This window comes from Callospermophilus lateralis, chromosome 1 (assembly GCF_048772815.1).
Source record: "Callospermophilus lateralis isolate mCalLat2 chromosome 1, mCalLat2.hap1, whole genome shotgun sequence".
Lineage (NCBI taxonomy): Eukaryota > Metazoa > Chordata > Mammalia > Rodentia > Sciuridae > Callospermophilus > Callospermophilus lateralis.
Window position 1 is genome coordinate 155,773,934 of NC_135305.1, and position 13,973 is coordinate 155,787,906.

The 13,973-nt window shown below is 41.5% G+C and overlaps 2 protein-coding genes across 7 annotated transcripts in view; one reads left to right on the forward strand and one right to left on the reverse strand.

Moving 5' to 3' along the window:
• Window positions 1–312: 312 nt before the first annotated feature.
• Erp29 (endoplasmic reticulum protein 29) lies at window positions 313–7,897 on the reverse strand. Its single transcript, XM_076854340.2, has 3 exons — window positions 7,702–7,897; window positions 3,308–3,446; window positions 313–1,111 (listed from the first exon to the last, which is right to left on the reverse strand). Exons 1-3 carry the CDS (start codon window positions 7,843–7,845, stop codon window positions 609–611), a joined length of 786 nt encoding a protein of 261 aa, XP_076710455.1. The 5' UTR covers window positions 7,846–7,897; the 3' UTR covers window positions 313–608.
• Window positions 7,898–8,051: 154 nt separating this feature from the next.
• The window catches only part of Tmem116 (transmembrane protein 116), a 94,075-nt gene continuing 88,153 nt past the window's right edge, over window positions 8,052–13,973 (forward strand). For 3 of the 6 annotated variants that reach the window (XR_013092363.1, XM_076866854.1, XM_076866860.1), the window contains exons 1-3: window positions 8,078–8,121; window positions 9,007–9,118; window positions 13,357–13,418. The gene's annotated coding sequence lies outside the window, so the exon portion shown is untranslated. Of the gene's footprint in view, window positions 8,122–8,179; window positions 8,293–9,006; window positions 9,119–13,356; window positions 13,419–13,973 lie in introns of those variants that run through there. The other 3 variants (XM_076866866.1, XM_076866857.1, XM_076866876.1) reach the window with 3 other exon arrangements.

Genomic DNA, 13,973 nt, shown 5'->3' on the forward strand with positions numbered 1-13,973 from the left:
AGTAAAATTAAGAATTTGCTATACATCTCACAGAGCATCACTGTTCAGTGTTGATTAAATGGTGCTACTGTTGAGTTGTAAGGACTAAGAACATGGGTAACACATTTCATCATCCAGTTAATTCATAATAGCCTGGACATCAGTGAAAAATAAAGCTTTTACCTTAAGCTGGTATCGGTTTTATCAGGATAATCTGTTTCCCTGGTAGAGTGGAGTCCATACCAGTTTAGATTCAAAAAAGAATTGAGAAGCAGAAGCAAGCAAGTTATAGGCCAGAATATAATGTGAAAAAACAAACTGAATGGCTTCAGGTCCACTTAATCAAAACACTGAACTTTAATTGGGCCAGAATTACACTTGTCAAGGACCTGGGCAGTACCCTCCTTTATAGCACCAGTTCCTTCTGAGGGGGCACTTAATTAGCCAAGTAAGCGTTCCAGCTATCCCCAGGCTGGCTCTAGAGACTTCCCAAGCATGGGCACATCAGCATCCATGTCCAGGCATAGTCAGGGCTCAGATTTCCAACACCCTCTTTACAAGGGTTTCATGGCCAGAGGGTAACTCTCCCCTTCCCACCCCCAGCAAACCCTGGAAACCCCAGTGCCTTTTCACAGCTCCTCCTTCTCAAACTCCTTCTTCTGGAAGGCAGTCAGGATGTTTAAGCTCTTCTGGAGCTCCTCCTTCTTCCCATCACTCATCTTGTTCTTCTCAATCAGCTTGGTGATCCGGGTCATCTCTGATGCTGGGAAGTCCTCACCTTGATCTAATACCTTCCCCATGACCTTCAGATACTGCTCGGCCCACTTCTTTTCAGTCCCCTTCACACTCAAGAGGTTGTCCTGCCCCTGCTTCAAGAGGGCCTTACGGGCCTCTACACTAGAGGCCCTGATGAATTCCCCTGCCAGGGCGTCATACACAGGCAGGCAGCCAGGCATACCCAGGTAGACTCCTTGTCCCTTTAACCAGCGCTGGATGGCTCCAACCTTAACTACCCCACTATATGGGACTGGGTTTTCAAAGTCCCCGTCTCGGAAGAGGAAGAAGACTGGGTAGTTCTCTTTGTCCAGCTTGTATTTCTCACCCAGTTCCATGTTCAGCTTGTCACCATAATCTGTGAACAGAAACCACAGATGAATAAGATAACAACTCAGTGCAGGATATCACTACAGGGTCTGAGTGGAGAAGAAGAATCATCTTGGCTATGTAATGGTTCAAAGTGAGGTTTATCTATATTGACCTTGGTTTGAATTCTTCCTCTGCCATTTCCTAGCCATGTGGCTGCTGTCAAATCATTTAATTGCTCTGAACTGTCTTCAATTGAAAAGTAAAAATTCTTTATGTCTACTATGTGATGCTGTTTGAGGTGCTAAGGACCTAATTGTGATTCACAGTATCAAGTTCTCGGACCTCAAGGGGCTTTAATTTTTTCTGGGAGTGGGAATGGGGTGTTACTGGGATTTGAGCCCAGGTGTGCTTAACCACTGAGCTACACTCCTACTTTACTCTGAGACAGGGTCTTGCTAAGTTGTTTAGGGCCTTGCTTGTTGATGCTGGCCTCAAACTTGCCATTTTCCTGCCTCAGCCTCCTATATTGCTGGGATTATAGGTGTGTGGACCACACCTGGCAAGAAGTTTATATTCTAACGGCAAGAAGGATGACAGTATACAAGTGAACATAAATGATTAGTTCCACTGATGAAAATAAACAGTGTGATATGACAGAGTGGGTAAGAAAGCCCACTTCAGGTTGTCAGTGAAGACTACCCTGTGGAGATGACATAAGCTGAGGGGCCTAAGTGGCATGGAGTCAGCCACATAAATATCTGGGAAGAGTGCTTCAGGAAGAAAGTACCTCAAGTTCAAGAGCTCTGTACAAGACAAAAGCTCTGTGCCAGGACTGAGCTGAGAATATTTAAGGCCAAGGACTCAGGTGTAGCCAAGTGGGTAGCACACTTGTCTAGTATGTGCAAGATCCTGAGTTCCATGCCCAGCCCCAGTACTGTTAAGAAAAAAAAAACTACCAAGGTCAGGTTGGGTGGAGTTGAGCGAGAAAGAGGTGTGTGTGTGGTAGGTGATGAAAGCAGTCCCTGCTACGTGAGGGCTGCTGGGAGGTTCAATGAGGCACTATGTATATGAGATCCAATCAGAGTTCAGTGCTTACTCTGCAGTAGCTGCCAGCAGTATCTGCAACATTCTTCCTAAAAAGTAGTAGTAGTCCCAAGGGCTGATTGTGACAACTGATTTTTGACCCTTGGCAAGAAGAAATGGCTGAGACGAACTATTTCTGGGTTAACAGTGGAGTTAACAGCCTGGAGTGCCAATCCTAGTTAACAGCTCTATTTACTTGAGTGAGGTTCCCTGAGCATCAATTTAACTTGAAAAATTGGGGGTAATAGTACCACAAGTCACAAGGGTAAAATACATGTAAAACCTTTAGCACAGTGGTCTGAAAAACATGATGAATGCAAGTCATTGTCAATGCTATTATTCAAAAAACCCCAAGGGAACTGATTTGAAGTTGAGTCAAAACTGACTCCTCTGGACAGGTGAGCCAGCTATCTCTACTGACATCAAATTCCCAGTTCACTGGGGAATGGAGGCATCCTAGCTCAGAGTATGCTGCACTTAGATGTACTTAAGCCAAATACTTAGGTACTTAGGTGGAATTCTGGCTCAGTCACTCCATACCCCATCCCCTAGAAAGTCATGTAAGCTCTGAGCTTTGATTTTTTTAAGTATAATATGGAGACAGTACCTCTTGCTTTTCAAGCAGGACTCAAGTGGAGCTTAAAATTGGCTGTGTAGATCTTTACAGGCCGCAAACCAATAAACACTGGCGACGTATTATTATTAGTATGTTGACACTGTGGTTAAGAGTTACCCTTAGATTAATGGTGGCACCAGTAGTGATCTGAGCTAAAGCCAAAACCCAACAGCTTTGGTAAAAAGATTAAATGAAGGCAGAAAAGATCTGACCATGCTGTCCCCTAGAAGGCATGGAACCCCTGACCACCCCCTGCAAGGAAAGCTCAAAGTTCTCAAAGTGGAATATCAGATAGGTGAAGGGTAAGGGAAGAGGGGGTCCCTTCTCTTCAGGCAACTTCAAGCCTGACATGAGGTTCCCAGGTTCCAGAAATCATCTTAGACCAAGCTTGCTATGAGTACCAGATTCCTCAAGAATAAAACCCATTTATCCTTTGTGTGTAGTTTAGATAAAAAGGCACCAAGTATTCCCCCTCCAAATAGGGCAATAATAGCTAACTTCCTCCCCCTCAGTCCTTCCCAGTTGTCTTGGACTTGTACATACCTGAGATCCCCACCTCTGCCACCAAGAGATCATCGCTAGAAGCCGAGTTTTCAGCCAGACGCTTGAACTCATCCTGCTTCTCACCGTAGGGGTACTGGGTGTCGAACTTCACCAAGACAAACTTGCTTTTGGGAATGACCTGAGGGCGCATAGAGCTGAGCAAGTGGGGTGTTCCAGGGACATTTGGGGTGAATTCCCCTTCCCAAGGGGCCCCTGTTTAAAAAATAGTGGAAACAAGCCCACAAAGGATACCAATACCAGCTCTTAACAATGTAATGTTTGTTTATTGCCCCCCACCATTCATTAAACATGCCTGGTATGTACTGGGCATCTCATTAGGTATGTGTTCACATTAATAAGAGAAACATATGACTCAATCTAGAATAAAGCTAAGGCCCGCCCCCTCCAGTGTTCCTTTCAGTGGGCCAAAGAGACCCTTAGCATGCAATTCATCATCATATCCCATCATGCCCATCATCTGAGGAAGCTTTTCTTAACACTGAACCAGAAATCTGACCAAAAAAAAAAAATCTAAAAAGGAGTCGACACCACAAAGGATGCTTTGGCTAGATCTCTGGTTCTTAAACTGTGAAGAACAAGATTTTTTAATTTTAAAAGCAAATAAAACCCATCATTTAAAGTGTACAATCCAGTGGGACTTAGTGTACTAATAATGTTATGTAACCACCATGACTACCTAGTTCCAGAACATTTTCATCACCCGCAAAGGAAACCCTGTATCCATTAAGATGTCCCTCCCCATCTTCTTCCTTGCCCCAGCTGTCTCCTTAGATTTGTCTAATTTGATGGAATAATAAAATTCATAGTCTCTTATGTCTGACTTACTTGCCTTAGCATAATGTTCTTATGGTTTTCCATGTGGTAGCATGTGATCAGTGCTTTATTCATACTTCTGGCCAAATAAACTATTCTTTGAAGGATGTTTGGGTTGTTTCTACCTTTTGGCTATTACTGTGAATAGTCTGAAGATGTGTACATGTTTTTGTTTGAATACCCATTATTAAATTCTTTTGGACTCACCTAGAAGTGGAACTGTAGGGGTCATATAGTTAAGCCAAAGGCTTCCTTTTGATGGTTTCTTCCCATGTACAAATAAATAAGCTGACTTTGGTCAGTAATGTTGCCTTCCCCTCCTCTCACACCCCTTTGCTTTTGTAATTCAGTGATCTCTATTCTCAAGATTTTCATCACAGGAAATCACTGTTCATAATTCTATCGAGTTCACAAAATTCCAGATGCATCAGAGAACTCAAATGTTTTTGCTTGTCTGTGTCCCTTACTGTGTACTAATGTCCACTTGACTTTAGGTTTTTAAGAATATTTAACAGTGCCTAGGGACATAAAGGAGGAGAAACCACCAGAACAGGTCATCTTTAAGTGGCCACTGACGCCATAAAGTCTGAGCTCTGAGGGCCTAAAGACAAGGAAGATTTAAAATGTAAATCAGATCACATCCCTCCGGTCCAGGTGGCCTTGTTTCAGTTCAACACACTATACTTGCCCCCTCTTGCAGCCTTTGTATTTGCTGTTTCCTGGCTGGAACCCTTTCCCTGGCTCAGCTTGTCTCTTTACATTGAAGGTTCAATTCAAAAGGTCCCTTCATTAATAATGAAGAGGACTCCTCAACCATCTAAGATTGCTTCATTCCTGCGATACTCTGATGCATTTCTTCATACATTGACTATTCTCTAAAATCATTCTTTGCTTGTTTTCTGTTCTCTCCGGTAGACTGTATATTAATGAAAATAAGGACCTTGCCTGACCCTACGATCCCACATACCTGCATGTAGCAAATGCTTTTAAAACATGTTAAATGAACAGAACTTTAATAGCAGATGCTACATGTTCAAGGCCGGGGTAAGGGGGGTGGAGGGTTTAAAAGCATGACATACAATCCCTATCTTCAAGGGACTTACACTTGTATTATGTAATACGTTAATAATTATATAGTGGTTTAATATTGAAACAGAATTCAGGACTTTTACTTTCACCATTCTTGGCTACTAGGTAAGATGGAATGGTTTTGAATGGCAAATATTTGCATAAAGAATTGTTTGTTATTTTATGCAGTCTGTATCTGTTAATTACTTTAGAACTCTGGGGATCAGTTCTACTGTACCCATAATCAGACAACTTGCTTCTTCAAATTAGAGATAAATTCTTTATTCATTCATTTGTTCACTGAATTAAAAGTTGCTATGGGCCCATCACGAACTACGCGCTGTTCTAAGTGAACACTACAAAGAACAAAACGGAGTGGGTCTTTTATCAAATGAAGTTAACATTCTAGTGATGGCGAAGAGAAAGGAACAAAAATATTAGAAATCATTAAAAAGCATAGCATGTTGAACAAGGCTGCTGGAAAAAAACACTAAGAAATTCCCATTGTATCCAGCGGTGATGGAAGAGGGTGAGAGTTGGAAAGAGACTGGAGAAAACATTTATTCATGTAATCAATTATTTATTAAGCACCTACTATGTAATATATAACCTGCTATGCTGTGCAGATAATTGGAAACAAAGAATATGATGTGAGAGACAGATGGTAAAACTGACAAGGAACAAAATCAGCGATGAGTGCACTTCAGAAAAACAGTAACAGGGGAATATGACTGGTACTTAAGCCTGGGGGTGGGAGAAATCAAGGAAGGGTTCTGAGGAGGTAACATTTAAACCTAAACAATAAGGAGCATGTCTTTCAAAGATTGGGCAAAAACTACTGCAGTCACAGGGAAACCTCAAATACATGAAAGCAATGATGAGCTAGGAATATTCAAGGGATAGAAGGCAGGCCTGTAGGGTTGGAGCACAGAGGACCAGGGAAAATTGTTAGGAAATAGGAAAGGGAAGCAAGAACAGATCTCCTAGTGTGGTGTCTCAAGGTGGAAGCATGAAGGACAGGAGGAAGTTTACCCAAGAACAGCCTAGACCAGGGTGGTAATGGTAAAGATGGCACAGCACTCATTTATAAGGAGATACTATTAACCTGATGGTACAAAGCTGCTCTGAGTCACACTAGATCTGTGATGTAACCCAACTTCCATGTAGTGGGGAGAGGTAGGTGCATCACTTTGCCAGTAAAGGACCAAAGAGCATAGGTGCTGTGGGGTGCCCACAACCAACTAACCAACCATACCAATGCTTTTAAATTCTTGGAACTTTGCCTTCAATGAGCTACAAGTGTGAAGTCCACTCTAAGTCCTCTCAACTCTTTTGAAAACAGAAGGGGCTGAGGCTTAGCTCAATGGTGGAGCCCCTGGTTGCTTGGCACCTGTTGGGCACTGGGTTTGATCCTTAGCACCAAAAAAATAAATAAACAAAAACATGCTGTCCATCCATAACTACAAAAGAAGAAGGAAAAAAAAAAAAAAAAAAACAGACAAGTTCAACCACTTGATACAGATTTAGAGTTCCATTTCTTGGTTTCACTTCCTGCCAAGGGTACAAAATAAGAAAATAAGACGACTGCCTCAACATTTAGCTTGCCATAGAAGTTAAAAGACAGATACAGGAGAAGGAGAGTGGGACTGTGGTGTTGCACTAAGCCTTCAATGTTTCCAAGGTCCATTTACCTAGGCCAGGATTCCACATTTTGTAAAGGGTGGCAGGGAGGAGTAGTGGCAAATTCTTCCATGCTTTGACCCGATTTTATTCATTTTTCTTCCGGAGATATTTCCTATAGTTTGGCTAAACTGTAGCGTATTCGTTTTTATTTATTTATATTTTCGTTGTAGATGGACACAATGCCTTCATTTATTTTTATGTGGTACTGAAGATCGAACTTAGTACCTCAAATGTACTAGGCAAGCGTTCTCCCACTAAGCTACAATTCCAGCGTGAAGCTTATTCTTAACGTCAGCACTCTTCTGGGAGAGGCGTAATATCTGAACATACTTTGCATATTGCCAAGCCAACAATTCATACTCAGGAGGGGCACAGATACGCATACTAACGTGCCGAGTTCTTCCTACCACCCCCACCCCGAGTTGGAAACCAGGTAGCACCGACTTCGCCCCGCCCTCATCTCCTACTGAGGACTCGAGGATTGGATCTTGCCTGGCACTGTCCTCTCTCCCTAAAGGAGCATCTCATTCCCTCGGCCCCTCGGCTGCATCTTTGCAGCTCTTTTGCAAAAGCAGAAACAAATATAAATGATGCAAAGGCAAGAGTGAGCCGGGACCCCGGGGCGTGTGTGCCCGTGGTCATGGTAAGCCCGTCCAAGACTCCACCAGGCCATAGCATGGTAGGAAGACCTCGGATCCTTGCTACAAGACCGCTTTCCGCCAGCCTTCGGTGCCCAACGTTCCCCACGGGCTCGCGCTCCCCTGGGCACTCTGGCTGCACCTGTGCGCAAAATCCCCCGACACCGTTACCTTGTAGAAAGTGATTGTATCCAGGGGAAGGGCGCCTTTAGTGTGCAGGCCGCTGGTGCCGTGCGGAGTAGAGAGGAGGAGGAGGCTCAGGAGAAAGGGAAGAAGCGGGGAGAGAGAAGCGGCACAGGGAACCGCGGTAGCCATAACGCCGGATTGTGAGAGTCAGAGGTTGAAGAGCTGGGTGGGGAAAACTACAGAAGTCACGTGACTTGGAGGGCGGGCCCGAGCGCGCGCAAGAGGACACTGGGGCGGGTCACGCCGGCCTACGGCGAGAGGAAGGAGTCCCCCGAGGGGCGGAGTCTAGTGAGGATACGTGTTGTGGGGAGGGGAAAGCCAAAAAAAATTAAAAAGGGACCGCCGCGCACGCGCACTCGGCGAAGCTTGCGCCGGCCCCTGGAAAGTGAAGTTACGTGAGAGAAGGTGCGGGAAAATTGGGACCGCCGCGCACGCGCACTCTGCGAGGCCCGCCGCAGGCCGACTCTTTGCTTCGGCAGAGTCGAGAAGCGCGTGCGTGACGAAGTTTCCGAAATTTCTTTGCGGTCCTAACTTCCCTTCGAAGACAAGGCCACCCATTATATCTTGCTATCTCAGGTCCATCAGGAAGTCGGTTAGGACCCGCTACCGTCCCCTGTTGGCGGGCCCGGCGGTCAGACAGCCGTTTGTTTATCTGGGCCTACGCGCTGCTGGCCACCCAGGTCGGGTTGAGCCGGGTTGAGCCGGGCTGGCACGCGCTGGAGTCCTGTCAAACAGGCTTTACTGTTTGACAAATATCTCTTCATCTATGTCCTGAGCTCCAGGTTGAAAAATTTTGCAGTCCACCTACTTTCTCACTGCAGTTATGCCCGGTTCCGGTTTTGCCCGTGGAATTCAGCGCAGAGATGAAGAGACAGGGTTGTGTGCTGAGGAACCATAATATAACCAGTACCTGATCGTGGCACGAAGTAAGACTATCATATTGAGAAAGCACAGTGAGAAAGTGTAGTGAGGTCTCATCATTTTATGTTATCTGGGCATCCATGTTGAACGTGAATATCGTTTTCTGGTCCCAGAAGCGGAGGTCAGTCACTTGTGACACTTTCCATTTCTACACCTCCTCTCAGTTCTCAGTGTGGTCGATGCAATTATCTCTGTCTTCTGCAATCTGCCTCCCAAGGGGACAGTTGGAGGTAGCCCACTTGTCAGGCCTTGCTCACCTTCACACCCAGTATGCCCTGTGCAGATATGGCATAGTGACCATTTTTTGGTCACGTGTAACCTGAAACTGATGTCTTCTTGCTTTAAACTCACCAATTAAACTTTCCACAGGAAACCTGTTTGGATACCTTAGCCCCACAGATGGTATTAATCCTCTCTCCCTTTATATTTCCTGACCATGGTGTATGTGGTCTCCAGGCCTGTGGTGTATTCCCCAGAACGTGTAAGTCTTAAAATCTTTTATCTCCACCTTGTATCTTTCTTAATCTTTATGTCTTAAAGATCCTGATTTATAGGAGTACTAAAAGATCCTAATTTACAATCCTGCTTAGAACTGTGGGAATGTTATAGGCAGGAAATGACTTCTATGCTGGATCTTAAAAGACATGGAGGCATTCATGGGACAAAGAAAAAAAAAAAAAAGGATATTTCTAGAAAAGGGAAAAGCATGCCCAGGACATGTTGGGGAATTAGATGAATCTGTATAAAGATAAACTGGAGCAGATTGTAAAGCGGTTTGGAACCACCAGAAGCTAAGACCTGGAGAGTATTGTCGAATTTGTTTTTTAAAACATCACTCGGGAACAAAGGAAAAGGATTGAAAAGAGAGTACTGGGGCTGGGGTTGTAGGTCAGTGGTAGAGAGCTTGCCTTGATGTGAGACCCTGGGTTTGATCCCCAGCACCACATAAAAATAAACAAATAAAAATAAAGATTAGCCTCTCAGTGTCACAAGTTGCTGTGTGCGTGGGGAGGACCAAGCTAGCTCGCAATAAACACTTCTTTGCTGCTTAAAAATAAATAAATAAAGATTTAAAAAGAAAGAAAGTGTTGTAGGTAGGGAGGCCAGTTAAGATTCTGTTGCAGTAGTCTAGCAGGGAGAAAATAAGTCTAACAATAGGGCCTCACAGTAGGTTTGGGGTTGGTGTTGTAGCTCAGAAGTAGAGTGAATGCTCATTATACTCCAGGACCTGGGTTCGATCCCCAGCACCAAAAAGAAGGGGAAAAAAAAAAAATAGGGTTGAAGAAGTAAAGATGGAATTAAGAAATGCTCATAGGATAGAATTCACAAGGCTATGATGAACAAATTTAGGATAAAAGAATAAATTACATGATGCATTATAAGGAGCTTAGCACCATAATTAACTATTGTATTTATCCAGTAAATATGTGTGTGTGTGTATATAAAATAGTCATCAGAGATAACAAAGTAATCTTATACAACAAGTTTGATTGATATAAAGTTTTGATAGAAAAAATCCACTATATATGTATATGTGTTTAGGAGAAGTTCAGAAAAATCTACTTTGAGTTTGCCTACTGAAGTAGTAAACAGAATGAGCTACCAAGACAAATGATAGAAATTACAAGAGGAGAAACCTGCTATGAACTAAGTTGTTTAAAGTGAATAGTGATTATTAGGGACTGGGAAAGGTGTTGGGGAGGGAAGTAAAGGAGGAAGAAGGGTGCTTAGATATGATCATTGAATGCTGTATGCATGTATGGAAGTATCATGGTGAATCCCATTAATATGTACAATTAATATATGTTAATAAAATAGGAAGGCTTCATATAGTAATGTCATGGAGTTGGAAAACTGAAGCAGTGTGAAGACTCCTCCCGTAAAGCACCAGTTCTTGCGATCAAGTTAGAAATATTTGAGACATGTCACTAAGAGTAACAGGCATGAGTTTATTGTGAAGGGATAGGAAAAGAGAAAGGGGACACTCTCAAGGGAGATAGTGGATCCTATCAGAGAGGAGAGGGACCATGTGCCTCTCCTGCACAAAGAAGTTTCCAGTGAGTCCCACTCAGGTCTACCTCTTGATTTTGACTGACATCAGACTTTCCAATACCCACTGCCACGACAACTCTAGATGACCTTGGCCCAAGTTGACAAATTGTAATTATATTCGTTTTTTTTTTTTTTTTTTTGTGTGTGTGTGTGTGTGTGTTACGAGGGATTGAACCCAGGGGTCTTAACTACTGAGCCATATTCCCAGCCCTTTTTATATTTTTATTTTCTCCAGTTACTGTGCTCCTCTAAGAATTATTTCAACATTTAACAAATATTTACTCAATATCTTTCATGTGTTATATCCTCTTGTGGGTAAGGATTACACTAGTGAGCAAAATAGGATATCCTCCCTGCCTTTGTGGAGCTTACTGTTTAACAGAGGACACCAACATAAAATAATCATACAAACAGACATATCATTATAAATTATAATAATTTATAATAAAGGAAAGTGAAAGAATGTGATAGGAAGATTAATTTGGATTGGAGTTCATGGAAAATACTACAAAAGAATATGTCTAAGTTGAGCTGAGAAACAATAAATTAGATTCAGCGCTTAAGGATTTGTACTCAGGTGAAGAGACAAGTCATTAAATAATTATGTAAATAAATGTAAAATTGAAAAAAAGTTGTAAAATTTTATTTTTTGGAGAATTTAATTTTTTTGCAAAATTTTATTTTCTTTTAGTACTAGGGTTTTCACTTGCTAGGTACTTTCCCACTGAGCTATACCCCTAGCCATTTATCGTATACTATTTTATTTTGAGACAAAGTCTCACTGAGTTGCCCAAGCAGGCCTCAAATTTGTGATCCTCCTGCCTTAAGCCTCTCAAATAGCTGGAATAAAAGGTATGTGCCAACCACATCCAGCTTTAAATTCAGATTTTTATGAATCAGTTTAGGAAGGAGAACAGCCTATAGAAAGAGTCTAGGATAGGAAAATTGAAATATTTAAAGAACTAATATTCTGTACTATCTAGCCAATTTTTCTATAGATTTTAAAGTGCAGTAAAAATAAAGTATGTAAACCAGGTATAATGGTGTCATAGACATTTTATAAGAGATACCTAAAAGAAAAATTCTCTGAGATTGATTGTCATCAATAACTGCAGACTAATTTGTCACAACTAGTCTCCGAACAATTAGAGGTTTGTTCTTGACTGAGACAAGAGTCTTTTGTCCAAAATCATTTTCTTATCACTTGGTTGGTGAGACTATCATTAGTCTCCTCACCCTTATTAGATAGATATATGATTGGAGACCTTAAAACACTCCCTAAGACCTTTTGCTGGAAATTTCTAGTCCAGAAGTCAGTATGTTTATTTGTTTATCTAATAATTTAAGCAAAGTTATTAAAACTTTCCACTTAACAATGTCTAGTCTTCCATTCCATACTATACTTTTTTTTTTTTTTTTTTTTGGTACCAGGAATTAAACCCAAGGGCACTCAACCATGGAGCCACATCCCCAGCCCATTTTATTTTCTTATTTTGACATAAGGTCTCACCAAGTTGCTGAGGGCTTCACTAAATTTCTGGAGCTGGCTTTAAACTCAGATCCTCCTGCTTCAGCCTCTTGAGCCACTGTGATTACAGGTGTATGCCACTGCACCCTATACTATAATCTTAATCTAATATGCATAAATATTTGAATTCCTCCAGCCATACAAAAGATCTAATTTATGTTATTAACAATTATTTGGGGGCTGGGGTTATAGCTTAGTTGGTAGAGTGTATGCCTAGCATGTGTGAAGCGCTGGGTTCAATCCTCAGTACCATATAAAAACAAATAAATAAAATAAAGGTATTGTGTCTGTCTACAACTAAAAAAAAATTAATAAAAAAAGAAATATTTGGGGTCCAGGGGTGTATCTCAGTGGTAGAGTATGTGCTTAGGATTTACAAGACCCTGGATTTGAACCCCAGAACCATTCCCCCACTCCCCAAAAAAATAATGGAAAAAGAAAGAAAATAAACATTTGTAGAATATACACAAAGATGGTTAAAGATAAATGGCTACATCAGTGTTTTTCCTGTGTCCTCTACCTCAATCTTTGCTTGTTAGAATTTTATTGGTCCTTCCATGTTCAAATGCCATTCTGTGTATATTATTACTATATGCAAATTATTTGAGTTTTAGGTCTTCAAGCCATTTTTCCTAGTGTATCATAAGCTCCTAGAAGGCTAGGTCTTTCTCTTGTTTATCTTTGTATCTTCTATGACATTGCTTTGTAGGACATTAATATTTTAAATGTCAATGAAGTACATTCAATGAATAGAGTAATAATACAATTATTTTTCTGGTGGAAATTTGGGGTTTAGTATATTTAAGATGTTAGTATCAAATATGACAAACATTAATAACCTCCTATCTTCCTAACTTTACACAGGTATTACTAAAACTTTATGGAATTTCTCTTTCTCACAAAGACTTGTCTATAAGTGGACAAGTTTTAAGCAGACCTCCCTTCTACTCTTTCTTTCTTTTCTTTTTTTTCCTATTTAATTTCCTTCTTACAGCTCTATTTATCTTTTCACTATGATTCATTCTGCTTCTTTTAATAAAATAAATAATAACTCCTACCACTTACCCCTTCTACAGTTCTTTATGCTTCTTAAAACTTTGTTTCCTTGTCACCTGCTCTTTCTATTTTTGGCCTTTCAGGCTGACTTTTCTCCACTTGTTGTCACCTTGCTGGCTGCCCTCAAGGGACAGTGCGTGACTAGGTAAGGAGGAGCCCGGCTGGGACAGGGGTGTGGCTTTTGTTCATTTCTTTGGGAATTGCAACCTGACTGAGAAGGATCACTGCATAAGAGTAGCTGGGACTAAAGTCCTTATGGCCTTGTTACTGGAGATTAGCACCCTGGAGGACAAGTGGGATTTGGTAAGGTCAGAAGTTGCCCCTCTTGTCTTTTTTGACCCTTCCCTTTTCTTTCTGCTCTGTATTTTTCACTCACAGTGTCTCCATTTTCTTCATTTCTCTGTCATTTATTATTCTTTCTTTTAGTGAACTTTATTTTTTTTCTTTATTAAAGGTCTGTCCTTTCTCTTTTAAAATGTAACTTTTTCTACCTCTTCTCTATTTTTATTCTTTTTAAAAAAAAAATTTTTTTTTTAGTTGTAGGTTGTCACGAGGGGGCAAATTACAACTTATGCGGTCTAGGGGAGAAATAAAGAATGTCCATGCGCTTCTGCCCCTTTCAGTGCTTTATTCACTCAAATTACTCAATATAATTTCACTCTATAGGTTCTTAATCAAGAAAACGACAATCCCTTAATGC